The sequence below is a fragment of the Coregonus lavaretus genome (genome assembly GCF_964263955.1).
Source record: "Coregonus lavaretus genome assembly, chromosome: 29".
NCBI classification, from domain to species: Eukaryota; Metazoa; Chordata; class Actinopteri; order Salmoniformes; family Salmonidae; genus Coregonus; species Coregonus lavaretus.
In genome coordinates this window covers 25577109-25604337 of record NC_140016.1, presented here as the reverse complement: position 1 = coordinate 25604337, position 27229 = coordinate 25577109, and the positions used below count along the sequence as shown (strand labels likewise).

The window sequence follows — 27229 nt, the reverse complement described above, 5'->3', positions numbered from 1 at the left end:
AGTACTAAGTCATGTTTTGCAGAGGGCTCAAATACTTATTTCCCTCATTAAAATGCAAATCAATTTATAAAATTTTTGACATGCGTTTTTCTGGATTTTTTTGTTGTTATTCTGTCTCTCACTGTTCAAATAAACCTACCATTAAAATTATAGAGTGATCATGTCTTTGTCAGTGGGCAAACGTACAAAATCAGCAGGGGATCAAATACTTTTTTCCCTCACTGTATAAGCAAAGCATGGGTAAGGTTAGAACTGAGGAATGAAAATTATTAGAATCTAGTTAGTAGTTTGTACAGTAAACATTTTCAACTTCTTTTCCAACTGGGATAAAGATGGTAGAATGGAGGATAGTTGAATAGTTTTATCAGAGATCTGAAGGACTTGAAGCTGAATAAGCAAATTACACAATAACTTTAATGTCAGCAAGTCTTCTGCTTGACCAAAATTAACTATTTTAAAGGTTCTGCCAGGTATTGTGTGTTTCCCTCACCCTGAGTTCAAGCTCTTTTGATTATACTGGGTGTCATTGAGGTTGTGAACAGATGTCACGCCCTGGCTCTGGGGACTCTGTTATGTTGAGCCAGGGTGTGTAGAGTCTATGTTTTGTGTTTCTTTGTTCAGTATCTAGTTCATGTGTTTCTGTGTTGGCCGGGGTGGTTCTCAATCAGAGGCAACGAGAATAGGCTGTTGCTTGTTGTCTCTGATTGGGAACCATACTTAGGCAGCCTTGTGTTCACTTGTGATTTGTGGGATCTTGTTCCGTGTTGGTTTGTTTATGTTACCAAGGACTTCACGTATCGTTTTGTTGTTTTGTTCGTGTGGTTAATATATAATAAAGTATGTTCGCATTCCACGCTGCGCATTGGTCTACTCCTTTCAACGGTCGTGACAGAAGATCCCACCAAAACTGGACCAAGCAGCGTGTGTCGGAGCAAACGGCGGGTAGGGAGCTGGAGAAGTTGGCGATGGCCTAGGTGGGCCAATGGTGGTCCTGGGAGGACATGTTCGAGGGCAGAGGACCATGGGCAAGGGTTAAAGCCCTGGCGAGAGAGGAGGTACGGCGCCAACAGTGTCGTCGTCGGACAGACGAGAGGCACCCCCAATAAATTTTTAGGGGGGGGCACATGGCATGGGCGACGGGGCTGCTGGAGGCAGAAAAAGGGCAAGTTAGTGGACGAGGAGAGAAGGCCACCGGGTTACGGGAGCCATTGGTGAGTAGAGGGAAGGAAAGTGTAGAGGCACGGCGAGAGGTACTGAGGTGTGTTGCCAGTCCGGTCCGGCCCGTTCCTGATCCCCGTGTAAGGCCAGTGGTGTGTGTTCCCAGTCCGGCCTGTTCCTGTCCCTCGCACCAAGCCTGTGATGCGCGTCGCCAGCCCGGTCCGGCCTGTTCCTGACCCTCGCACCAAGCCTGTGATGTGCGTCGCCAGCCCGATCCGGCCTGTTCCTGCCCCTCGCACCAAGCCTATGGTGCGCGTCGCCAGCCCGGTCCGGCCTGTTCCTGCCCCTCGCACCAAGCCAATGGTGCGCGTCGCCAGCCCGGTCCGGCCTGTTCCTGCCCCTCAACCCAAGTCAGTGGTGCGCGTCGTCAACCCGGCCCGGCCCGTTCCTGCTCCCCGCACCAAGCCAGTGGTGCGCGTCGCCAGCCCGACCGGCCCATACCTGCTCCCCGCACCAAGCCAATGGTGCGCGTCGTCAGCCCGGTCCGGCCCGTTCCTGCTCCCCGCACCAAGCCAGTGGTGCGCTTCGTCAGCCCGGTCCGGCCCATTCCTGCTCCCCGCACCAAGCCAGTGGTGCGCTTCGTCAGCCCGGTTCGGCCCGTCCCTGCTCCCCGCACCAAGCCAATGGTGCGCGTCGTCAGCCCGGCCCGTCCCTGCTCCCCGCACCAAGCCTGTGGTGCGCGTCGTCAGTCCGGCACAGCCCGTGCCCGTTTCACCGGTGCCTGGTCAGGTACCGGTCAGCTGCTCCACACCGGAGCCTAAGCAATCCGCTCCACTGATGTCCAGTCCAGCTCCAGCCAGCGGGACCAGACCAGGGGCACTACGGGGGGGTTATTAGAGGGTGGTGGTCACGCCCGGAGCCGGATCCGCCTCCGAGGAGGAATGACCACCCGGCCCTCCCCTGTTCGGTTTATGTTTGGCGCGGTCGCAGTCCGCGCCTTTGGGGGGGGGTACTGTCACGCCCTGGCTCTGGGGACTCTGTTATGTTGAGCCAGGGTGTGTAGAGTCTATGTTTTGTGTTTCTTTGTTCACTATCTAGTTCATGTGTTTCTGTGTTGGCCGGGGTGGTTCTCAATCAGAGGCAACGAGAATAGGCTGTTGCTTGTTGTCTCTGATTGGGAACCATACTTAGGCAGCCTTGTGTTCACTTGTGATTTGTGGGATCTTGTTCCGTGTTGGTTTGTTTATGTTACCAAGGACTTCACGTATCATTTTGTTGTTTTGTTCGTGTGGTTAATATATAATAAAGTATGTTCGCATTCCACGCTGCGCATTGGTCTACTCCTTTCAACGGTCGTGACAACAGAGCTTTGACCGCACTGTGCTCTTCCCTTAAAAGCCCTCAAAGCTTTCACATGGACAAAATAATCTGATATTCTTCCTTGTCATGTTTGTTTCTTTTATCTGAATGTCTTTTTGGACCCATTTCTTAGGAGACAGCTTTTTTGGGGAACTGTATAATTGATTTATAGTGGAGCCATCTATCTAAAAGAGTAGATAAGATTGTCTCCAACTAGGGTTTCAAAAGTCTGGGAACTTTCAATAAATTCCCTGGTTTTCCAGAAATCCTTGTTGGAGGATTCCAGGTTTCCAGCTTATTCTCTCCTGATTCTGGGAATCCTCCAACTGGGATTTCAGGAAAACCAGGGAATTTATTGAAAGTTCCCAGAATTGTGCAACCCTAGCTCCAACTCAATTGCTCAAATCAATGTTTTTGTGGGTTTGCATAATCTTGCATTGACTTTTAAAATTGTGTTACGAGAATGGCGCTGGAATGTATAGCGGCCATTTTACGGGCTCCTGACCAATTCTGCTATTTTGTGTGATTTTCTGCACTGATCTTAACTTTTCTTGTACATAATGTTTCCGCCATAATTTCCTATGACTAAAAAGAGCTTCTGTACATCAGAATAGCGACCACTAACCTCAATTTGGATGAAGATTTCTTCTTGAATGAATCAGCAGCGCCGGACATACTGGCCCCCCGTGTAGCCAGTTGGTAGAGCATGGTGTTTGCAACGCCAGGGGTTGTGGGTTCGATTCCCACGGGGGGGGCAGTATGAAAAATAAATAATGTATGCACTCACTAAACTGTAAGTCACTCTGGATAAGAGCATCTGCTAAATGACTAAAATGTAAATACTGCTCACCCCAGACCCTAATCCCCAATACTCGGAAGAGAAAGAGACAGTGATATAGAAGCCGACGTGCGGGCACCCTGATGAAACTACGGCAGCGAGTAAATAAACCGCCTCTACTTTAAATTCTATTGGCAAATGTACAATCACTGGAGAACAATCTGGACGAGCTCCGTTCAAGACTATCCTATCAACGGGACCTGAAGAACTGTAATATCCTATATTTCTCGGAAACTTGGCTGAACAAGGACATGGATAATATTTTAGCTGGTTTTTCTATGCATCGGCAGCATTGTTAATAACAGCTGGTGCGCGATCTCTAGTATAAATGAAGTCTCAAGGTTTTGCTCGCCTGAGTTAGAATACCTCATTATAAGCTGTAAACCATACCATTTTCTAAGAGAGTTTTCATCAATATTTTTCGTACCTTTACTCCACACACAGAGACGCATACAAGGCTCTCCCTTGCCCTCCAATTGGCAAATCTTTCCCGGATGCTTATTAGAAATCCCGCTATGCCCTCTGACAAACCATCAAACAGGCAAAGGGTCAATACAGGACCAAGATTGAATCGTACTTCACCGGTTCTGATGCTCGTCGGATATGGTAGGGCTTGCAAACTATCACGGATTACTAAGGGAAACCCAGCCGCGAGCTTACCAGTGACTCGAGCCTACCAGAAGAGCTAAATGCCTTCTATGCTCGCTTCGAGGCGAGCAACACTGAACCATGCGTGAGAGTACCAGCTGTTCCGGATGACTGTGTGATCACGCTCTCTGTAGCCGATTTGAGTAAGACATTTAAACAGGTTAACTTTCACAAGGCCGCAGGGCCAGACGGATTACCAGACGCGTACTCAGAGCATGCGCTGACCAGCTGGCATGTGTCTTCACTGACATTTTCAACCTTTCCCTGACCCAGTCTGTAATACCTATAGTGCTTTCAGAAAGTATTCATACCCCTTGACTTATTCCACATTTTGTTGTGTTACTAGCCTGAATTAAACATTTATTAAATATATGATTTTTCTCACCCATCTACACACATACCCCATGATGGCAAAGTGATAACATGTTTTTAGAAATGTTTGCAAATGTATTGAAAATGTGATACAGAAATATCTCATTTACATACAGTGCCTTCAGAAAGTACACACCCCTTGACTTTTTCCACATTTTGTTGTGTTAAACCCTGAATTTTTAATGGCTTAAATTGAGATTTTGTGTCACCGATCTATACACAATACCCCATAATATCAAAGTGGAATTTTGTTTTTAGAATTTTTTACAGATGTATCAAAAATGAAAAACTTAAATGTTTTGAGTCAATAAGTATTCAACCCATTTTGTTATGGTAAGCCTAAATAAGTACAGGAGTAAAAAAAAAAGTCACATAATAAGTTGCATGGACTCACTCTGTGTGCAATAATAGTGGTTAAGATGATTTTTGAATGACTACCCCGTCTCTGTACCACACAAATACATATGTAAGGTCCCTCAGTCGAGAAGGGAATTTCAAGCACAGATTCAACCACAAAGACCAGGGAGGTTTTCCAATGCCTCGCAAAGAAGGGCACCTATTGGTAGATGGGTGAAAATAAAAAATAGCAGACATTGAATATCCCTTTGAGCATGGTGAAGTGATCAATTATGCTTTGGATGGTGTATCAATACACCCAGTCACTACAAAGATGCAGGCGTCTTTCCTAACTTGGTTGCCGGAGAAGAAGGAAACTGCTCAGCTATTTCACCATGAGGCCAATGGTGATTTGAAAACCGTTACAGAGTTGGCTGTGATAGGAAAAAACGGAGGGTGGATCAACAACATTGTAGTTATTCCACATTACTAACCTAAATCAGAGTGAAAAGAAGAAAGCCTGTACAGAATAAAACATATTCCAAAACATGCATCCTGTTTGCAATAAGGCACTAAAATGATACTGCAAAAAATGTGGCAAAGAAATGAACATTTTGTCCTGAATACAAAGCGTTATGTTTGGGGCAAATCCAATGCAACACATCACTGAGTACCACTCTTCATGTTTTCAATCATGGTGGTGGCTGCATCATGTTATGGGTATGCTTGTCATCGGCAAGGACTGGGGAGTTTTTCAGGATAAAAATAAACGTAATAAAGCTAAGCACAGGCAAAATCCTAGAGGAAAACCTGTTTCAGTCTGGTTTCCAACAGACACTGGGAGACAAATTCACCTTTCAGCAGGACAATAACGTAAAACATAAGGCCAAAAATACACTGGAGATGCTTACCAAGACAACATTGAATGTTCTTGAGTGGCCTTGTTACAGGTTTGACTTAAATCAGCTTGAAAATCTATGGCAAGATGTGAAAATGGCTGTCTAGCAATGATCAACAACCAACTTGACAGAGCAAATATTGTATAATCCAGGTATGCAAAGCTCCTAGAGACTTACCCCAAAACACTCACGGCTGTAATCACCACCAAAGGTGATACTAACATGTATTGACTCAGGGGGATGAATACTTATCTAATCAATATATATTAGTGTTTTATTTTTCATTAAAAATATATATATATTAGAATATTTCTTCCACGTTGACATTACAGAGTTTTGAGTGTGGATCGTTGACAAAAAAGGACAATGAAATCTATTTTAATTCCACTTTGTAACATAACAAAATGTATAAAAAGTCAAGGGGTGTGAATACTTTCTGAAGGCACTGTAAATATTCAGACACCTGAGTCAATACTTTGTAGAAGCACCTTTGGCGACGATTACAGCTTTGAGTCGTCTTTGGTATGTCTGTATCAGCTTTGCACATCTGGATTTGAGGATGTTCTCCCATTCTTCCTATATTTCTGTATTTCATTTTCAAGAGATTAGCAAACATTTCTAAAAACATGTTTCACTGTCATTATGGAGTATTGTGTGTAGATGGGTCAATTTTTAAAAATATTGAATCCATTTTGAATTCAGGCTGTAACACAACAAAATGTGGAATAAGTCAAGGGGTATGAATACTTTCTGAAGGCACTGTCCGCGTTCTACGCAGACCACCATAGTCCCTGTATCCAAGAGCGCCAAGGTAATCTGTCAAAATGACTATCGCCCCGTAGCACTCACATCTGTAGCCATGAAATGGTTTGAAAGACTGGTCATGGCTCACATCAACACCATCATCCCAGACACCCTGGACCCACTCCAATTCGCAAACCGCCTTAACAGATCCACAGATCTATTGCACTCCACACTGCCCTTTCCCAATTGAAGAAAAGGAACACCTACGTGAGAATGTTGTTCATTGACTACAGCTCAGCGTTCAACACCATAGTGCCCTCTAAGCTCATCACTAAGCTAAGGACCCTGGGACTGAACACCTCCTTCTGCAACTGGATCCTAGACTTCCTGACCGGACGCGCCCAGGTGGTGAGGGTAGGTAACAACACATCCGCCATGCTGGGTGCGTGCTTAGTCCCCTCCTGTACTCCCTGTTCACCCATGACTGCATGGCCGCACACGACTCCAACACCATCATTATGTTTGCCAACGACGACATTAGGCCTGATCACTGACGACGACGAGACAGCCAATACTGAGGTCAGAGACCTAGCAGTGTGGCGCCAGGACAACAAACTCTCCATCAACGTCAGCAAGACAAAGGAGCTGATTGTGGACTACAGGAAACGGAGGGCAGAGAATGCCCCCATTCACATCGACAGGGCTGTAGTGGAGTGGGTCGAGAGCTTCAAGTTCCTCTGTGTCCACATCACTAAGGATCTATCATGTTCCAAACACACCAACACAGTCATGAAGAGGGCACGACGCCGCCTCTTCCCCCTCAGGAGGCTGAAAAGATTTGGCATGTGCCCTCAGATCTTCAAAAAGTTCTACAGCTGCACCATTTAGAGCATCTTGACAGGTTGCAACATCACTTGGTATAGCAAGTGCTTGGCATCCAACCACCCTGGCCAACATAGATCTAAACGATCGAGAAAACACAACATAGAAAATATGACATAGAAACTCCACACCCTGGCTCAACATTTAAGAGTCCCCAGAGCCAGGGCGTGACAGTACCCCCCCCCAAAGGCGCGGACTGCGACCGCGCCACACAAACACAACAGGGTAGGGGCCGGGTGGGGATTCCGCCTCAGAGGTGGATCCGGCTCCGGGCGTGACCACCACTTTCTCTCCACCTCCCCGTTGCGCCCCTGGTCTGGTCTGGCACCGCTGACTGGAGCTGGACCCGACGACGGTGGGTCGATCTGTACAGGCTCCGGACTGGAGCCGCTGGCCGGAGCTGGACTGGGCACCGGTGGAGCGGATTACTCTGGCTCCGGAGTGGATCCGCTGACAGGAGTTGGACCGGACCTCGGTGGAGTGGATTGCTCTGGCTCCGGAGTGGAGCAGCTGACCGGTGCCGGACCAGGCACCGGTGGAACAGGCACGGGCCGTGCCGGACTGGACACACGCACCACTGGCTTGGTGCGGGGAGCAGGAGCAGGCCGGACCGGGCTGACGACGCGCACCACTGGCTTGGTGCGGGGAGCGGGCCGGACCGGGCTGACGATGGGCACCACTGGCTTGGTGTGGGGAGCAGGAACGGGCCGCACCGGGCTGACGACGCGCACCACTGGCTTGGTGCGGGGAGCAGGAACGGACCGGGCTGACGACGCGCACCACTGGCTTGGTGCGGGGAGCAGGAACGGGCCTGACCGGGCTGGCAACGCGCACCACTGGCTTGGTGCGAGGGACAGGAACAGGCCGGGCTGGACTGGGAACACGCACCACTGGCTTGGTGCGGGGAGCAGGAACAGGCCGGACCGGGCTGGCGACGCGCACCACTGGCTTGGTGCGAGGGGCAGGAACAGGCTGGACCGGGCTGGCGACGCGCACCACTGGCTTGCTGCGAGGGACAGGAACAGGTCGGGCTGGACTGGGAACACGCACCACTGGCTTGGAGCGGGGAGCAGGAACAGGCCGGGCTGGACTGGGAACACGCACCACTGGCTTGGTGCGGGGAGCCGGAACGGGCCGGGCCGGACTGTGGAGGCGGACTGGAGGTCTGGAGCGAAGAGCTGACACAACCCATCCTGGCTGAATGCCTACTTCCACACAATACGTGTGAGGCATCAGCACAGGACGTACGGGGCTGTGCACTCGTACTGGCGCTACAGCACGTGGCACTGGCGCAGGATATACGGGACCGAGGAGGCGTACTGGAGACCACGAGCGTTGAGCCGGCACACCCCGTCCTGGCTGAATGCCCATCTTTGCACGACACGTGTGTGGTGCTAGCACAGGACGTACAGGACTGTGCCGGAACACTCGCGGCACAGTACGTGGCTCCGCATAACACGGAGCCTGCCCAGTCACACGCTTCCTAGCCTGAGTACGGGGAGTTGGCTCTGCTCTAACCCTAGGCTCCGCCAACCACCCTTTTAGCCCCCAAAATGTTTTTTATTGGGGCTGTCTCTCGGCCTTCCTCCTCGGCCGGTACCCTCTGCGTTGCCGCTTCTCCTCTCTATAGCGCGCCTCCACAGTCTCCTCCCAAGGACGGCGATCCATTCCGGCCTGAATCTCCTCCCAAGTCCAGGATCCCTGCCGTCCAGGATCTCCTCCCAGGTCCAGGCTGTCTGTTCCTGGACACGCTGCTTGGTCCTCTTTTGGTGGGATCTTCTGTCACGATCGTTAACGAAAGATACGGACCAAGGCGCAGCGTGATAAGCGTACATTTTATTAAGTACTTAACTCACGACAAAACAACAAACAAACGAAACGTGAAGTCCTAGGTTACACAAAACAAACCTTAACGGAACAAGATCCCACACCGACTGGTGCCAAACAGGCTGCCTAAGTATGGTCCCCAATCAGAGACAACGAGATACAGCTGCCTCTAATTGGAAACCACCCTGGCCAACATAGATCTAAACGATCTAGAAAACACAACATAGAAAATATGACATAGAAACTCCACACCAACTACTTCTCAGATAGAGTTCAGTGTGTCAAATCGGAGGGCCTGTTGTCTGGACCTATGGCAGTCTCTATGGGGGTGCCACAGGGTTCAATTCTTGGGCCGACACTTTTCTCCGTGTATATCAATGATGTCGCTCTTGCTGCTGGTGACTCTCAGATCCACCTCTACGCAGACGACACCATTTTGTATACATCTGGCCCTTCATTGGACACTGTGTTAACAAACCTCCAAACGAGCTTCAATGCCATACAACAATCCTTCAGTAGCCTCCAACTGCTCTTAAACACTAGTAAAACTAAATGCATGCTTTTCAATCGAACGCTGCTGGCACCCGCCCACCCGACTAGAATCACCACTCTCGACGGGTCTGACCTAGAGTATGTGGACAACTACAAATACCTAGGTGTCTGGTTAGACTGTAAACTCAACTTCCAGACTCACATAAAGAATCTCCAATCCAAAGTTAAATCTAGAATCGGCTTCCTATTTCGCAACAAAGCCTCCTTCACTCATGCTGCCAAACATGCCCTCGTAAAACTGACTATCCTACCGATCCTTGACTTCGGCGATGTCATTTACAAAATAGCCTCCAACACTCTACTCAGCAAATTGGATGTAGTCTATCACAGTGCCATCCGTTTTGTCTCCAAAGCCCCATACACTACCCACCACTGTGACCTGTACGCTCTTGTTGGCTGGTCCTCACTACATGTTCGTCGTCAAACCCACTGGCTCCAGGCCATCTATAAATCACTGCTAGGCAAATCCCCGCCTTATCTTAGCTCATTGGTCACCATAGCAGCACCCACCTGTAGTCTGCGCTCCAGCAGGTATATCTCACTGGTCATTCCCAAAGCCAACACCTCCTTTGGCCGCCATTCCTTCCAGTTCTCTGCTGCCAATGACTGGAACGAATTGCAAAAATCTCTGAAGCTGGAGACTCTTATCTCCCTCAATAACTTTAAGCATCAGTTGTCAGAGCACCTTACCGATCACTGCACCTGTACACAGCCCATCTGAAATTAGCCCACCCAACTACCTCATCCCTATATTGTTATTTATTTTGCTCTTTTGCACCCCAGTATCTCTATTTGCACATAATCTCTTGCACATCTAGCATTCCAGTGTTAATACTATTGTAATTATTCTGCACTATAGCCTATTTATTGCCTTACCTCCATAACTTGCTACATTTGCACACACTGTATATATATTTTCTGTTGTATTTCTGACTTTATGTTTTTTACCCCATATGTAACTCTGTGTTGTTTTTATTGCACTACTTTGCTTTATCTTGGCCAGGTCGCAGTTGTAAATGAGAACCTGTTCTCAACTGGCTTACCTGGTTAAATAAAGGTTAAATAAAATAAAAAATAAAAAACACCCTGGCTCAACATTTAAGAGTCCCCAGAGCCAGGGCGTGACATCCAATATATTTCATGAAGGGTAATCTTTTTGGTGTTCAGCAGGGCACACATTTTACAGCCTGATTTTAACATGATATGTTGTAATATCTAGATTGATTAATCTCACATTTAACAATAAAGGCGTCAGCATGCTTCAGTTTGGCTGGTGCATCACTCGGCTAGTCGAACCGAACAAGTGTGCTCTCATACTCCTTTAAAACACCTTCGCTTGAAAAACGATAAAAAAGCGGCAATAGTACTGTTTGTCCATTTTAAGATGCCGTAGCCAATTTTCAAAATGGTCAGAATTGATCTAAAATAACTCAAGAAATCTGGCATTAATTTGGACATTTTTGCCAAGGAGATCTTAGTTGCACAATTTTACATCTAACTAAGATGTTTAGTGCAGTATTTCTCAATGAAACAATGTGCATGAAAACGAGTCGTCTCTCGTTGACTGACAACAAGGACATTATTGAAGAATCCCTACTGTTGACCAATCACAGACGAAGGGGCGTAGACTTTGGCTCCAGACATCGGCTTGCCTCTAGAAAAAGTGTAATGTGTCCGAGCAGCTGAAAAAAATCCTCACCGAAGTCCAAAAACATCACAAAATGTAATCATAATATATGCATGAACTCTTCTGAACTGTTTCAGCTGGGAAGCATGCGGACGCCATAAGGATCATGAACTAGACCTAGGGCCACCAATGTTTTGTTAGACAGTCCTGTAAAAACCAAGCCCATGGCTACAATGGCTTACCTCCAGAGAGGCTTTTCACGGGCTTTCAACAGGAATTCACAAAAGCCTGTGAATGTCCCAATACAATAGACTGAAGGATTTGTCAGAGTAGATTAACTGAAAGGTGTCATGGGGGGATGGGGGTGGACTGTGACCAGTGGAGGAACATTGATTCAATTGACCTATCGCAAAATTCTAAAGCATGTTCATGGTTTGTTGGATATTTTTTTTGCTAATTTGTAACTCTTTTTGACATTTGTTTCTAATGATTTACAGGGGTGCATGTTTTAGACAGTAAAACAAAATGGAGTCTGTCAGTTTTTGAAAAGGCCCCAGATTTTCTGAGACCGAATTTGACCCCCACCCCCTCACCTTGTCTATCTTCAAATGTCCGTCCAGCCAGGGGGGGGGGGGGTTAATGTTTCAGGAATCTGCCACCTCCTGGCCTTTTGTTCCCCCGACCCCCCACTGCCATCAGAACCCACTTCCAGCTTTTGTTCTTTGAAAGGGCCCAGGAGTTGAGGGAAGGAGCCAAGGAGAGAGGGGGGGCCAGTACTGGTACTGACCCTGTGAGCACCGACGTTGAAAAGACGTTGGCATTTGGTCCGTCCGCCCTGGCCTTGATTTCAACTTCCAGTCCAGACCAAATCTGAACCCATCATAGACGTCTATATTTGGTTCAGATTTGGTCCGGTCCGCACCGGCCTTGATTTGGCCCCCCCAAAAATGTCTATGATTGGTTCTGATTTGGTCCGGACCGGCCTTGATTTGGCCCAAACATAGACATCTATGATTGGTTCAGATCCAATTTTGGACAGCATAGTACAGTTAAGTATAGTAAAGAAAAAGAGAGTATAGTTCAGTACAGTAGATTACAGTACAGTGGAGCACAGCATAGTAGAGTATAGTATAATGTTCTATATTGTACTTTACTGTACCCTACTGTACTCTACTGTATCGCATCTCTGCATGTCTGGCAGACATATCAGTATGGATGACGGATCACCACCTCAAGCTGAACCTCGGCAAGACGGAGCTGCTCTTCCTCCCGGGGAAGGACTGCCCGTTCCATGATCTCGCCATCACGGTTGACAACTCCGTTGTGTCCTCCTCCCAGAGTGCGAAGAGCCTTGGCGTGACCCTGGACAACACCCTGTCGTTCTCCGCTAACATCAAGGTGGTGACCCGATCCTGTAGGTTCATGCTCTACAACATTCGGAGAGTACGACCCTGCCTTACACAGGAAGCGGCACAAGTCCTAATCCAGGCACTTGTCATCTCCCGTCTGGATTACTGCAACTCGCTGTTGGCTGGGCTCCCTGCCTGTGCCATTAAACCCCTACAACTCATCCAGAACGCTGCAGCCCGTCTGGTGTTCAACGTTCCCAAGTTCTCTCACGTCACTCCGTTCCTCCGCACACTCCACTGGCTTCCAGTTGAAGCTCACATCTGCTACAAGACCATGGTGCTTGCCTACGGAGCTGTGAGGGAAACAGTACCTCCTTACCTTCAGGCTCTGATCAGTCCCTACACCCAAACGAGGGCATTGCCTTCTTCCACCTCTGGCCTGCTGGTCCCCCTACCTCTGCGGAAGCACAGTTCACAGTCACTGACCACCTTCCGGAGACACTTGAAACGCTACCTTTTTAAGGAATACCTGGGATAGTATAAAAGTATAATAATAATAATAAAAAATATTTTAACAAATAATAATAATTTAAAAAATATGTATATATATTTAAAAAAAAATATATATATATATAAAAAAATAAAAAATATATATATATAAAACAAATGAAAATTTAAAATATACTAAAAAATTAAAAATTATTTACGTAAATGTAATGTAATGTAAATGTAAGGACAAGCTTGCAAATAAGCATTTAACTGTACTGTTTACACCTGTTTTATCCTGTGCACATGACAAATACACTTTGATTTGAGTTAGCAGACGATTTGCAGACAGTTTAATTTTTGTTATATATTATTATTTATTTTTTAGCAGACGCTCTTATCCAGAGCGACTTACAGTTAGTGAGTGCATACATTTTTTTTATATATATATATATATTATTATTTTTTTTTAGACCACTGCGCCACTCGGGCGTTTGTGTATGGTCCATTGTTTTTTTTATGTGAAGTCGTCACTGTGGTTGAAAGTGTGATGTGTGCACAGGAGGTTGGTTGCACCTTAATTGGGGAGGATGGGCTCGTGGTAATGGCTGGAGCAGAATAAGTGGAATGGTATCAAATACATCAAAGACATGGTTTCCATGTGTTTGATGCCATTCGCTCCGTTCCAGCCATTATTATGAGCCGTCCTCCTCTCAGCAGCCTCCTGTGGATGTGTCACCTCATTCTCCACAGGTCAACAGTTGATTATTTTAGTTCACACGTGATTTATGGAAATAGCTCTCCAGCCTCTGAAAAGCTATTCATGAAGCTACCTTTATGGAGAAGGGGGAAAGTATTCGCCTGCTTTTGTTTGTGCTGCTGGAGCCACAGCATAGTTGTTTGTTTAGATTTGTAGGTATAAATTACTGTCCGGTAATTTGAACTTTAAAATACAAAAAGAAAGCTTATCCAAATAATCTGCCAATCGTTTTGTAGGGTTGATCGCCTGAGTAACTAGCAACCAATCACATAACAATTGGGCAAAACAAAAGTTTGAATGAGGTTGAAAGCTAATACAGTACCCCCACAATTAAGGAAAATAGCATGATTTAGCAAAAAACATCCAACACTTGCTAAATAGGCCTACTACAATAGGTAATTCCATCCAAGCACACACACACACAACTAGTAATGTCAGGGTATAGGAGAGAGCTAGTTTGAACAAGTTGTTGTGTTTATGTCCCACAGGATTCAAGCTGAAGGATTTCCTCCATGACAATGAGACCCTGTCCACTTTCCTTTTGCGAAACGCCTCCTTCTCGGAACACGCCGTGCACCAGATAATTGAGGCCGACGTGAACTTGGAGAAGGTAAGAGATAAAATACCACCCTCCCAAAGTTATATGAGGCATAGGCCTATTACTATGGTCAGTTCAGTCGATCACGGACACTATTAGAAGCAGTGTAGTAGTTGTTGAACATTCCCATTAGCAGATATAGAACCGGTCAGTAGCGTTTCTGGGTTAGATTTGATGGAGCACCTGTGAGTTAATTAAGTCTGTGGCTCTTTATTTCAGGGACATAAATCTTTAGAGAGAGGGGGAGATTTCTAAAGGTCTGCTGCTGTGTTTGAATGAAAGTAATGTGATGAAGCAGGGAATATCCCAAAGGGCTAGTACTGTAACCTTCACCACTGGAGAATCTTTACTACAAGACATCCTCTTCGACTCTGTCTTTGTTCTCTCCTCAAAAACATGAAGATATATTTGTTTTCTTTCACAGTTTTAGAAACTGCCATCTGGTTTTACTATTCTCTTTTTCCCCCCATTTGAGATCTTTTAAAGGCTCAAGGTCTCCTGTTATGGTTTCCCACTGTAGGCCTATGTGGAAATAATTTAAACTAGGCCTTATTCTTTAGCTAAATGGATTACAACAATTTGATACTGATAATGCCCTCACATTACACACACAATCCAGCAGCAACATAAAGCAATGGGAATCTAGATACAGTATGGAAACAATTCAGGTCCTAATATTGCTCCGTGGGATCCACCCCCGAGATAACAACATGCACGCAACTCCAAAGTCACATGGCCTCATCCATGTGTGTTTCTCAACTCTGTACTTTCAGTACCCCCAAGATTACGTGTTTCAAATTTTGTTCTAACCCTGCACGAGCACATCTGCTTAGATGAATGAAAACCTTGGGGGGTTGAGAAATACTGTTCTCTGCCTGTCCTTAGTCATTGCTACATTACCCATCGACCCTTCTCCCCCTCCCTCTCCAGGTGCTGGTCAAAGGCTTCGGTGTCCACCTGAGGGACATGTGCAAAAGCAACGGCACCAGTCTGGAGGACTTTGTGACCATCACAGACAGCGAGGTGTCCAGTCTGGTCCAGGAGATCCTCTGCAGGTCCCCAGGCTCCTGGCTCAACCAAGCAGAAAGCCACTTCCTCAACAACCTGGACTTCCTCAAACCCATACGGGTAAGCACAAATGGGCTCTAGGCACAATGTGGTATCATATGTATATATATATATATATGATATACAGTGGGGGAAAAAAGTATTTAGTCAGCCACCAATTGTGCATGTTCTCCCACTTAAAAAGATGAGAGAGGCCTGTAATTTTCATCATAGGTACACGTCAACTATGACAGACAAAATGAGAAAAAAAAATCAAGAAAATCACATTGTAGGATTTTTTATGAATTTATTTGCAAATTATGGTGGAAAATAAGTATTTGGTCAATAAAAGTTTCTCAATACTTTGTTATATACCCTTTGTTGGCAATGACACAGGTCAAACGTTTTCTGTAAGTCTTCACAAGGTTTTCACACACTGTTGCTGGTATTTTGGCCCATTCCTCCATGCAGATCTCCTCTAGAGCAGTGATGTTTTGGGGCTGTAGCTGGGCAACACAGACTTTCAACTCCCTCCAAAGATTTTCTATGGGGTTGAGATCTGGAGACTGGCTAGGCCACTCCAGGACCTTGAAATGCTTCTTACGAAGCCACTCCTTCGTTGCCCGGGCGGTGTGTTTGGGATCATTGTCATGCTGAAAGACCCAGCCACGTTTCATCTTCAATGCCCTTGCTGATGGAAGGAGGTTTTCACTCAAAATCTCACGATACATGGCCCCATTCATTCTTTCCTTTACACGGATCAGTCGTCCTGGTCCCTTTGCAGAAAAACAGCCCCAAAGCATGATGTTTCCACCCCCATGCTTCACAGTAGGTATGGTGTTCTTTGGATGCAACTCAGCATTCTTTGTCCTCCAAACACGACGAGTTGAGTTTTTACCAAAAAGTTCTATTTTGGTTTCATCTGACCATATGACATTCTCCCAATCCTCTTCTGGATCATCCAAATGCACTCTAGCAAACTTCAGACGGGCCTGGACATGTACTGGCTTAAGTAGGGGGACACTCAGGATTTGAGTCCCTGGCGGCGTAGTGTGTTACTGATGGTAGGCTTTGTTACTTTGGTCCCAGTTCTCTGCAGGTCATTCACTAGGTCCCCCCGTGTGGTTCTGGGATTTTTGCTCACCGTTCTTGTGATCATTTTGACCCCACGGGGTGAGATCTTGCGTGGAGCCCCAGATCGAGGGAGATTATCAGTGGTCTTGTATGTATTCCATTTCCTAATAATTGCTCCCACAGTTGATTTCTTCAAACCAAGCTGCTTACCTATTGCAGATTCAGTCTTCCCGGCCTGGTGCAGGTCTACAATTTTGTTTCTGGTGTCCTTTGACAGCTCTTTGGTCTTGGCCATAGTGGAGTTTGGAGTGTGACTGTTTGAGGTTGTGGACAGGTGTATTTTATACTGATAACAAGTTCAAACAGGTCCATTAATACAGGTAACGAGTGGAGGACAGAGGAGCCTCTTAAAGAAGAAGTTACAGGTCTGTGAGAGCCAGAAATCTTGCTTGTTTGTAGGTGACCAAATACTTATTTTCCACCATAATTTGCAAATAAATTAATTAAAAATCCTACAATGTGATTTTCTGGATTTTTTTTTCTCAATTTGTCTGTCATAGTTGACGTGTACCTATTATGAAAATTACAGGCCTCTCTCATCTTTTTAAGTGGGAGAACTTGCACAATTGGTGGCTGACTAAATACTTTTTTTCCCCACTGTATATATGTATAATGTGGTATAAATGAGGTTTCTTAATACCGTTCTTAAGTCTATTTCTTAATTCCATTATTTTACTTTTTAGATTTGTGTGTATTGTTGTGTATTGTTAGATATTACTGTACTGTTGGAGCTAGGAACACAAGCATTTTGCTGCACCCGCAATAACATCTGCTAAATATGTGTATGCGATCAATACGATTTGATTTGAGGTAGAAGTTACACTGATCTACAGTCAGATGGTCAGTTTTAGCATAGAAATGTCAGAAGATGCCATTACGAACTTTACACACCACATAAGAGACGTTCCTCCCGTCAGAAGTGATCCACGTCTTTTCTAGGTTATTGCCACCCAGGGCTCTAAGGTCGCATATGCTCCTAAATACTTTGCTGTGCGACCTGACATTTTAATATGAGAGCACCAGTTTGACTACAAAAAAAATCACCCAGAATAATTATTGTGATGATTAGACTTTTCTGTACCGCTGCCTCCGAGTGCCATACTCCGCAGGGCCGGAAAGCAAATCAAGTGCACCTATAGGCCTACGGCTGGCCAATCGAGCGCACAGCAAAGTTGATAGTGTGAGATTTCAAAACTTTAAAATCATGATAAGAGAGATTGTCAACAAATACAGCAAAGCTGTTTTTATGAGTGAGTTCATGTTTACATTTTTATGTGGAATAGACACCGGCTGGAATGCGGTTTTAACCAATCAGCATTCAAATCAAATCAAATCAAATTTTATTTGCCACATTCGCCGAATACAACAGGTGTAGACCTTACAGTGAAATGCTTACTTACAAGCCCTTAACCAACAATGCAGTTTTAAGAAAATAAAAAAAAGTGTTAAGTAAAAAATAGATAAGTAAAAAATAAAAATAGCAAATAATTAAAGAGCAGCAGTAAAATAAAATAACAGTAGGGAGGCTATATACAGGGGGTACCGGTACAGAGTCAATGTGCGGGGGCACCGGTTAGTCGAGGTAATTTTGGTAATATGTACATGTGGGTAGAGTTAAAGTGACTATGCATAGATAATAAACAGAGTAGCAGCAGCATAAAAGAGGGTGTGTGTGTGAGGTGGGGGACCAATGTAAATAGTCTGGGTAGCCATGATTAGTTGTTCAGGAGTCTTATGGCTTGGGGGTAGAAGCTGTTAAGAAGCCTTTTGGACCTAGACTTGGCGCTCCGGTACCGCTTGCCATGCGGTAGCAGAGAGAACAGTATATGACTAGGGTGGCTGGAATCTTTGACAATTGTTAGGGCCTTCCTCTGACACAGCCTGGTATAGAGGTCCTGGATGGCAGGAAGCTTGTTCCCAGTGATGTACTGGGCCGTACGCACTACCCTCTGTAGTGCCTTGCGGTCGGAGGCCGAGCAGTTACCATACCAGGCGGTGATGCAACCAGTCAGGATACTCTCGATGGTGCAGCTGTAGAACCTTTTGAGGATCTGAGGACCCCATGCCAAATCTTTTCAGTCTCCTGAGGGGGAATAGACTTTGTCGTGCCCTCTTCACGACTGTCTTGGTGTGTTTGGACCATGATAGTTTGTTGGTGATGTGGACACCAAGGAACTTGAAGCTCTCAACCTGTTCCACTACAGCCCTGTCGATGAGAATGGGGGCGAGCTCAGTCCTGTAGTCCACAGTCATCTCCTTTGTCTTGATCACGTTGAGGGAGAGGTTGTTATCCTGGCACCACACGGCCAGATCTCTGACCTCCTCCCTATAGGCTGTCTCATCGTTGTCGGTGATCAGGCCTACCACTGTTGTGTCGTCTGCAAACTTAATGATGGTGTTGGAGTCGTGCCTGCCCATGCAGTCATGGGTGAACAGGGAATACAGGAGGGGACTGAGCACGCATCCCTGAGGGGCCCCCGTGTTGAGGATTAGCGTGGCAGATGTGTTGTTACCTACCCTTACCACCTGGGGGTGGCCCGTCAGGAAGTCCAGGATCCAGTTGCAGAGGGAGGTGTTTAGTCCCAGGGTCCTTAGCTTAGTGATGAGCTTTGAGGGCACAATGGTGTTGAACGCTGAGCTGTAGTCAATGAATAGCATTCTCATGTAGGTGTTCCTCTTGTCCAGGTGGGAAAGGGCAGTGTGGAGTGCAATAGAGATTGCATCATCTGTGGATCTGTTGGGGCAGTATGTAAATTGGAGTGGGTCTAGGGTTTCTGGGATAATGGTGTTGAAATGAGCCATGACCAGCCTTTCAAAGCACTTCATGGCTACAGACTTGAGTGCTACGGGTCGGTGGAATAGACACCGGCTGGAATGCGGTTTTAACCAATCAGCATTCAGGATTAGACCCACCTGTTGTATAATTACATGTAGAAGCCAAAACATGTGCTTCTACCAACACTGTAGCTGCAATGAATGAGTATCAAAGTGTATCGAAAGGCTTACAACAACTGATCTATTACCGTGTGATCATACCTTAAGTTTTGAAATATAATTTTAAAATGGTCTGAGAAGAATAACATTGGCAGGGCATTGGCGGTGATAATGCATTTGGCCTATAGCCAACTGCACAAACCTCATTGCTACATAACTGTTTTTAATAGGTTAATGTTGCATAGGCTTATGTTTTTATAAGTCATGTAAAAAAAGAAATCTGAGCAGTAGATCTTGGCTTGCATTTTGACTCAGAAAAAGTTAGTGACCACTGCAATAAAGGAATGAATGACTGATCTCTTGATATTCTTGAAGCGACAATGCTACATTTTTCAATGTAATGCATCTCGATAGGAAAACGTTGCTTTTACAAAAGGTAGAAACCTAATATTCCACCAATTACTTTGTCATTTCAGTGACAGGTGTTTGTTTCAAAATTGTAGCCTTTTAAACAATGTCTTTCCAGGGTTATTAGTTTCTAGTGCACAGCATGTGCTTAAAAAGTAGCTAGAATTCATATAGGCCCAATATAGACTTGATCTCAATCAATTAAAAAAGTCAGCTTTTCTGGTGCTCCTAGATTTTATGTTGTGCTCCTACATTTTTTTTTTGGAGCCCTGTTGCCACCTGGCCACAGGGTCATATAGCCACGTGTTACGTTGACATTTCTCTGGGGTTAATTAACGTGGCTTTGGGCAGACCCTATTGATCAGAACCCTAGTTGTTTTATGGCCCCTTCTAAAAGCTGCTGCTTCCAGAGGAGCTGTGAAACCAACAGAGGCCTTCCAGCAAGGCGAGGACGGCCCAAATGAGTTTAACTGATTTTATCAGCAAATCAGAAACATTCCCTGAGAGGGAGGGGATTTGTTTACGGAGATGGGCTTGACTGAGGCTGATGGCCCTTGGTTGGGAGTGGGAGGAAGAGAATGTGGCGTCCGCATGCTTACCAGCCGAAACAGTTCGGAAGAGTTTGTGCATATATAATTTTTTTAATTTTTATTTCACCTTTATTTAACCAGGTAAGCCAGTTGAGAACAAGTTCTCATTTACAACTGTGACCTGGCCAAGATAAAGCAAAGCAGTGCGATAAAAAACAACAACACAGAGTTACATATGGGGTAAACAAAACATAAAGTCAAAAATACAACATAAAATATATATACAGTGTGTGCGAATGTAGTAAGTTATGGAGATAAGGCAATAAATAGGCCATAGTGCAAAATAGTTACAATTTCGTATTAACACTGGAATGATAGATTATGCTAACATTTTGTGACGTTTTTGTTAGGTTTGGAGTTCTGTGTTTTTTTGGGGGGGTGTTCGGGCACCATTTTATTTCTAGAGGCAAGCCGAAGTTCAGAGCCAAAGTCAACACCCCTTCGTCAGTGATTGGTCAACAGTAGGGATTCTTCAATAATGTCTTTGTTGTCAGTCAATGAGAGACGACTCGTTTTCATGCAAATTTTTTCATGTAGAAATACTGCACCAAACATCTTAGTTAGATGTAAAATTGCGCGACTAAGATCTCCTCTGCAAAAAACTCAAAATGAATGACAGATTTCTTGAGTTATTTTAGATTAATTCTGGCTACGGCATCTAAAAATGGACAAAACGTACTATTGCCACTTTTTTCTCATTTTTCAAGTGAATGTCTTTTCAGGGAATATGAGAGTACACTTGTTCGGTTCGGCTAGCCTTTAGGGACTTTGGAGAAGGGACCTTACCCCTTCCTCGTAGCTAGTTGATATAGTGGGGAGGATCAGTTCTTATCACAACAGAGAGCAAAAAATACTGTCCCACCACAATACAGCCCCCCTCCCCCTCCCATGGTTGTTTTTCTCCACTGAAGACCAAAGCCAGGTGACCTAATTCACTGACGTGCACAGTGCCGAGAACCAAACAGAGCGTAGGGGCCCGGGGAAAAGCAGAGGATCAGAAAGAAGGGGGTAAGCACAGGTGGAGGCATGTTGTTGCTTGTCCCTGTCGACCTACCTCTGGAGATACGTTTGAAAACGAACTGCCGTCAAATAGAGGGTTTGGCCTCAATCTTCAAACATTAGTCATTCATGAGTATCACTTATCTCTGACTGCAGACTCTATAACCCTGATTGAAAGGGTCCTCCTGTGAAAATCTATGTTATGAAGCTGTGGTGTAGGACTGTGGGGGTGGTTTGTAACCGACAGACTGTCACTGTTCGTCTTTTCTACTGTATGTGTGAATTTACACTTCTTCTCTCCTTCCCACCAACAGAAAGATGTGAGGGCTGACCCTGAAGCTGTCCAGCAAGTGGCCGAGGCTATAGACAACCTTCTGGAGAGCCTGGGGTCCCTGGCCGTTGAGGTGGGCATCACTCTCATCACAACACTAAACACATTTCTGAACTAAAAAGGTTTCTGCTGCTGCTGCCTCATTTCCTGGAAGGCTATCACATGCATTGAAAATAGTCTTACATTTGGTAATTGCGGTTGTTGAGGTTAACCTCATCATTTAGAAGCATTATCAGTTGTTCGATGTGTCACCAGATGGAGATCCACAGAATAAGGCCACTCTTAGCCAAGTGCATTTCCTGGTATTTTGTCCATGTTTAGTTTTATGTCGATCATAATGAGCTCCCCTACCTGGGATCAGCAGCGAAGCAGGTTACTCTTGGCAGGGCCACAGACAGAACAGGTCCTTAGATGTACAGGATGAAAACATCAATGGAGTTTTTTTATCCCATCATTACAAGATGGCCGCCAACAGACCCCCCTCCCCCCCGACCTAATTTCCCCTTACTGTACTTCTTGCATCTGGTCTTCTTTTCTTTGAAGTTTCACAGCAGAAGAAGAGGCTGGACTAAACCTGTATGTAGCGTTTTGCTGCCCCCTTCAACTCCCTGCTGTTTGTTGCCTGATAACCTTCTGACCCAATTTGTTTGGAATCGTCCCCTAGACGTTTGAGCCACAGCTAAATGTCAAGGACAACTGTTTACCAATGTTCTAATGTGATGATAATCACAGTTTTCTCATGTGAAAAGATATACGAATAGAATGGGATGGAGGCACTAAACCTATTTCTATGAAGTCAAGTACTATAGGTCTGACACATTTATATGTTTCAGTTTGAACAGGAGAATCTCTCTATTCTTGCTGTGTTCTTGCTATAGTTATACTATCCTCCACAGCAGTAGAAAAGGGCCCTTGTAAGTGACTTGGCAGTAACTGTATAGGTATCCAGTGTCTCTGAGTCCAGATTGAAAGGCTCCTTTTTCCTCGGGAGATAGATGACTGGGAACAGCTGAACAAGTTAGTGGGGTGGTCAGCATTTACCAAAAGGAAAGTCTACTCAAGTTGACTGATTTACACCACGAGGTGAATGCATGCCCCTATGACAACAAACAAGAGGCTTTAAGACTTGCTCGACCTTACCCAAGTATGTTGGCTGTGTTTTCTCAACCAATCAGTGCTCTGTTGAATACTTTGGGGCAATTCCACTGTAACAGTATGATGCTAAGACTCAGATTTGTGTTGCTTTAAAATGTATGTCAAACAAAAAACTATGATTGCAAAGTTAAACAAACCATACAACGATGCACAACGACGACTTTTAAATGTTTTACAAAAACACATTTACTTAAAGAACAGTGCAGACGCAAAGTTTGGTAACAGAATGACGGCACAAACAGCACAAATGTCTCGATTCTCTAAAGCAGAACCCAGAAGCAGACCAGGACAAGGTGAATAGAACGAAAGTGAGTATTTATTTACAGATTCAAATGTAGAAGCAGAATAATCCAGGAGACGGAGCGGGCAGCGGAGGTAAGTTGGTGGGAGTGAATAGGCAGATCCAATGATGGCACAGAAGCCACCAACGACCAGGCAGGGGTGGGGTGAATGTTCCGGGAGAATGACCGTAGACAGAGTAAACTAAAGTAAGTACCCGGCAAGCAAAAAGTACAAAACAACAAAACTCTAGTAAACTTGAGGCTGATACGCTGACACAACATACTGTTCATGGCTAACGATCCGTCAGGGAATGGATGTCAGGTCAGAGCTTATGAAGTGGTGATAATCAGGACCAGGTGTGCAGATAGCTGATGAGATGCAGATGCGGGTAATCGAGAGATCTCCCGCCTAGCTTCGTCGCCCGGCAACCAGACAGGGTGCGTTCAGGAACCTTCAGGAAACAGACTCCAAGACAGAAAACAGGCAACTCAGGCAGAAACAGACTCAGGAAGCGGGATTCATGACAACAAACCATCATTCTGTTACCAAACTTTGCATCTGCAATGTTCTTCAAATGTGTTTTTGTAAAATGTTCAGTCTCAGCATCATTCTGTTACCATAGAATTGCCCTTTGCTTACAACAATAAAATAAAATCATTCAAATCAATAAGAATAACCCCTATAAGTATACATTTATTATTATGTCCGAAAACACGTACAGATGTAGGATCTTAATTTTAGCCAGTTTGCTACAGCAGGAACATAATCCTGCAGCAATAAGAAATGTGAATTATTATGTGGATTATAATTAATGGACATTTTTGTAGGGGCTGATACATTTTTCGTGAGTGCAAATCAAGTCAGAAATGTCAAAGTGGAAATTGCAAACTATAGATGCCTTTTTAGAACTCAAATACAGTACACGTTTGCATTTCCTGCTGTGCATGAACATTCTCAGCAACAAAAGAGTGATCAAATTAAGACCTTACATCTGTATGTTGCACCTGCATACCCATGTCATAAGCTATGTATGAATGTTTATGTAGTGTTTATGAATGCTCTTAACTAAACTACAGTATGGTGTACAGTCTTTAGGGCAATTACACTTAAGAGTTACTGAAACAACCCCAGCACTCTGTAAACACAAACTTTGTTGTTCTTTGTTCCCTGCTAAGCCCAACAATGTATCTGAAGATGTCAAGAAACTCAGAGTTACTATATATGACTTGTCCTGGTTTGGCACATTACCCTGGGGTTATGTATGGGGTATGGACCCTCCTACCCCAACCAACCCCCCACAGACATCTTTAGAGGGGTCCAGAGCTGCTGTCATGTGGTTCTGACTGTTTGTGTGAGAGTTCAGTGTGTACAGCTGTTTCCCCCGCATCTCTCGCGTACACACACACACACACACACTCCGTTCCCGATGCGCTGCCCGGGCTAAATTGGAAGCATGTGACTGCCTTCTTGCTGATGTGTCCGTCTGTACGGAGAGGAGGGAAGGGGAGGGGCTGACTGGCATGTATGTAACCACATTGTCAAATAGGCTCTGGGAGAGTCGCCAGTCGCCGGGAACACCTCTCTTCCCCTCCGCCCCAGTGATGAATGACCGAGAGTCATCTTTTCCCTCTAGCACTTATTTGGTTCCCTCATGCTGGGTGAGGATACCAGCGTTAGAGAGAGAGAATAATTAGGGTAGAAATAGAGAGTGAGGTCTGTTGTTGTGTTTTCAATGCTCCTAGTCTGCTCAGAGTCTCTCCCTTTTTATAATCCGGTATCAAGATCAAATTGTGACCAGAAATGCAAGGCAGCAAAATCGGGTTGTTGTAAAATGCTCTGGTCAGCCGAACTAAGAACCAAGGTAGCCAATAGCATAATAGATCAATAAAGCATTAATACACGAGGGGGTGTGATTTATGGTGGTTTTAGCATGGCTGTGCTGAGGTAGAAGGTGAAGCCTAAAGTATCAATCTATCCACACACGGAAGTAATTCCATCACACTGACAAGTTGCCTCATAACAATATGTATCCATCTCACCATGTCAACAAGCGGGTCTCGAATCACAATGAACTGCTCCAAGTCCAGGTCACAGTCCCACCTGCATCCTACAAGATGACCCCTCCTGACCCCATTTGCTAACATCACAACCCCTTGTGTCTCAATTAGCTGGCCAGCATGAAGAGTTGGAGCGACCTGCGTAACGAGATCATCTTCCTCACTGAGAACGCAACGTCCTCCCCCAGCCACATGTACCAGGCCGTGTCACGCATCGTCTGCGGCCACCCCGAGGGCGGCGGACTAAAGATCAAGTCCCTCAACTGGTACGAGGACAGCAACTACAAGGCCCTGTTCGGCAACCACAACACAACCGACGGGGAGGAACCCATCTCTGCCTACGACAACACATCCAGTAAGCAACTTCTCCTTCATGGTTATCTATTCCCTGATTGCCAAACTGTTTCGAGGATTGTTGTGACATCCTGGTCTAGACCTGACGTCATTGTTCCTTCTGTGACCCCTCCAGCTCCATACTGCAACGCAATGATGAGGAACATGGAGTCCAGCCCCGTGTCCAGGATGATCTGGCAGGCCCTGAAGCCTCTGCTCATGGGCAAGATCCTGTACACCCCCGACACTCCCGCCACACAGAAGATCATCCACGAGGTGTGTATCAGTCATACTATACAACTTAGCTACAGGATATTGCTCCATTTCATCCAGAGTTCATTTCTGTGTTAAGAGGTAGTTTTGCTTTAGCTTGTCTTAAGCAAAACACTAACTGTCCTGCTCTCGTCCTCTCCTGCAGGTGAACAGAACGTTCCAGGAGCTGGGGGTCCTCAGAGAGCTGGGGGGCATGTGGGAAGAGGTGAGGCCCAAGGCCTGGACCTTCATGGAGAGCAGCGAACAGATGGACCTAGTAAGGGTATGTCTGACTAATCTGTTGTCTCTACTACAGCCAACATCACTCTTACACTGAGTGTACAAAACATTAGAAACACCTGCTCTTTCCATGACATAGACTGACCAGGTGAATCCAGGTAAAAGCTATGATCCCTTATTGATGTCACTTGTTAAATCCACTTAAATCAGTGTAGATGAAGGGGAGGAGACAGGTTAAAGAAGGATTTGTAAGCCTTGAGACAACCATAAAGCAGGTGAATGGGCAAGACCAGGGGTGTCAAACTCATTCAATGGAGGGCCTAGTGTTAAGACCTAGACAACCAGGTGAGGGGAGTTCTTTACTAATTAGTGACATTAATTCATCAATCAAGTACAAGGGAGGAGCGAAAACCCGCAGACGAATTGAGGCTGTTTTGAGGGGGGGGGTGCAACTCAATATTAGGAAGGTGTTCCTAATGTTTGGTATACTATATTGGCCTCATTGTGAAATCCCTGAGCGGTTTCCTTCCTCTTCGGTAACTGAGTTAGGAAGTGACTGGGTTTATTGGTACACCATCAATGTCTGCTTTTTTATTTTTACCCAGTTACCAATAGGCACCCTTCTTTGCGAGGCATTGGAAAACCTCCCTGGTCTTTGTGGTTGAATCTGTTTTTGAAATTCACTGCTCGACTGAGGGACCTTATAGATAATTGTATGTGTTGGGTACAGAGATGAGGTAGTCATTCAAAAATCATGTTAAACACTATTATTGGACACAGAGTGAGTCCATGCAACTTATTATGTGATTTGTTTATTTAGGCTTGCCATAACAATGGGGTTGAATACTTATTGACAAACATTTCTAAAAACATAATTCCACTTTGAAATTATGGGGTATTGTGTGTAGGCCATTAACACAAAATCTCAATTTAATCTATTTTAAATTCAGGCTGTAACACAACAAAATGTGGAAAAAGTCAAGTGGTGTGAATACTTTCTGAAGACACTCTATGTTACCCTTGTAGAGCACC

The 27229-nt window shown here is 45.3% G+C and overlaps 1 protein-coding gene across 1 annotated transcript in view; it reads left to right on the top strand.

Moving 5' to 3' along the window:
* LOC311105225 (phospholipid-transporting ATPase ABCA1-like) overlaps window positions 1-27229 on the top strand; it is a gene marked incomplete at its 5' end in the record, with an annotated part of 53012 nt that overhangs the window by 12448 nt on the left and 13335 nt on the right. The window contains 6 exons of the mRNA XM_084147297.1: window positions 14326-14447; window positions 15366-15563; window positions 21862-21951; window positions 25484-25727; window positions 25842-25981; window positions 26124-26240. Of these exons, the coding sequence (XP_084003423.1) occupies window positions 14326-14447; window positions 15366-15563; window positions 21862-21951; window positions 25484-25727; window positions 25842-25981; window positions 26124-26240 (911 nt within the window). The remainder of the gene's footprint in view (window positions 1-14325; window positions 14448-15365; window positions 15564-21861; window positions 21952-25483; window positions 25728-25841; window positions 25982-26123; window positions 26241-27229) is intronic.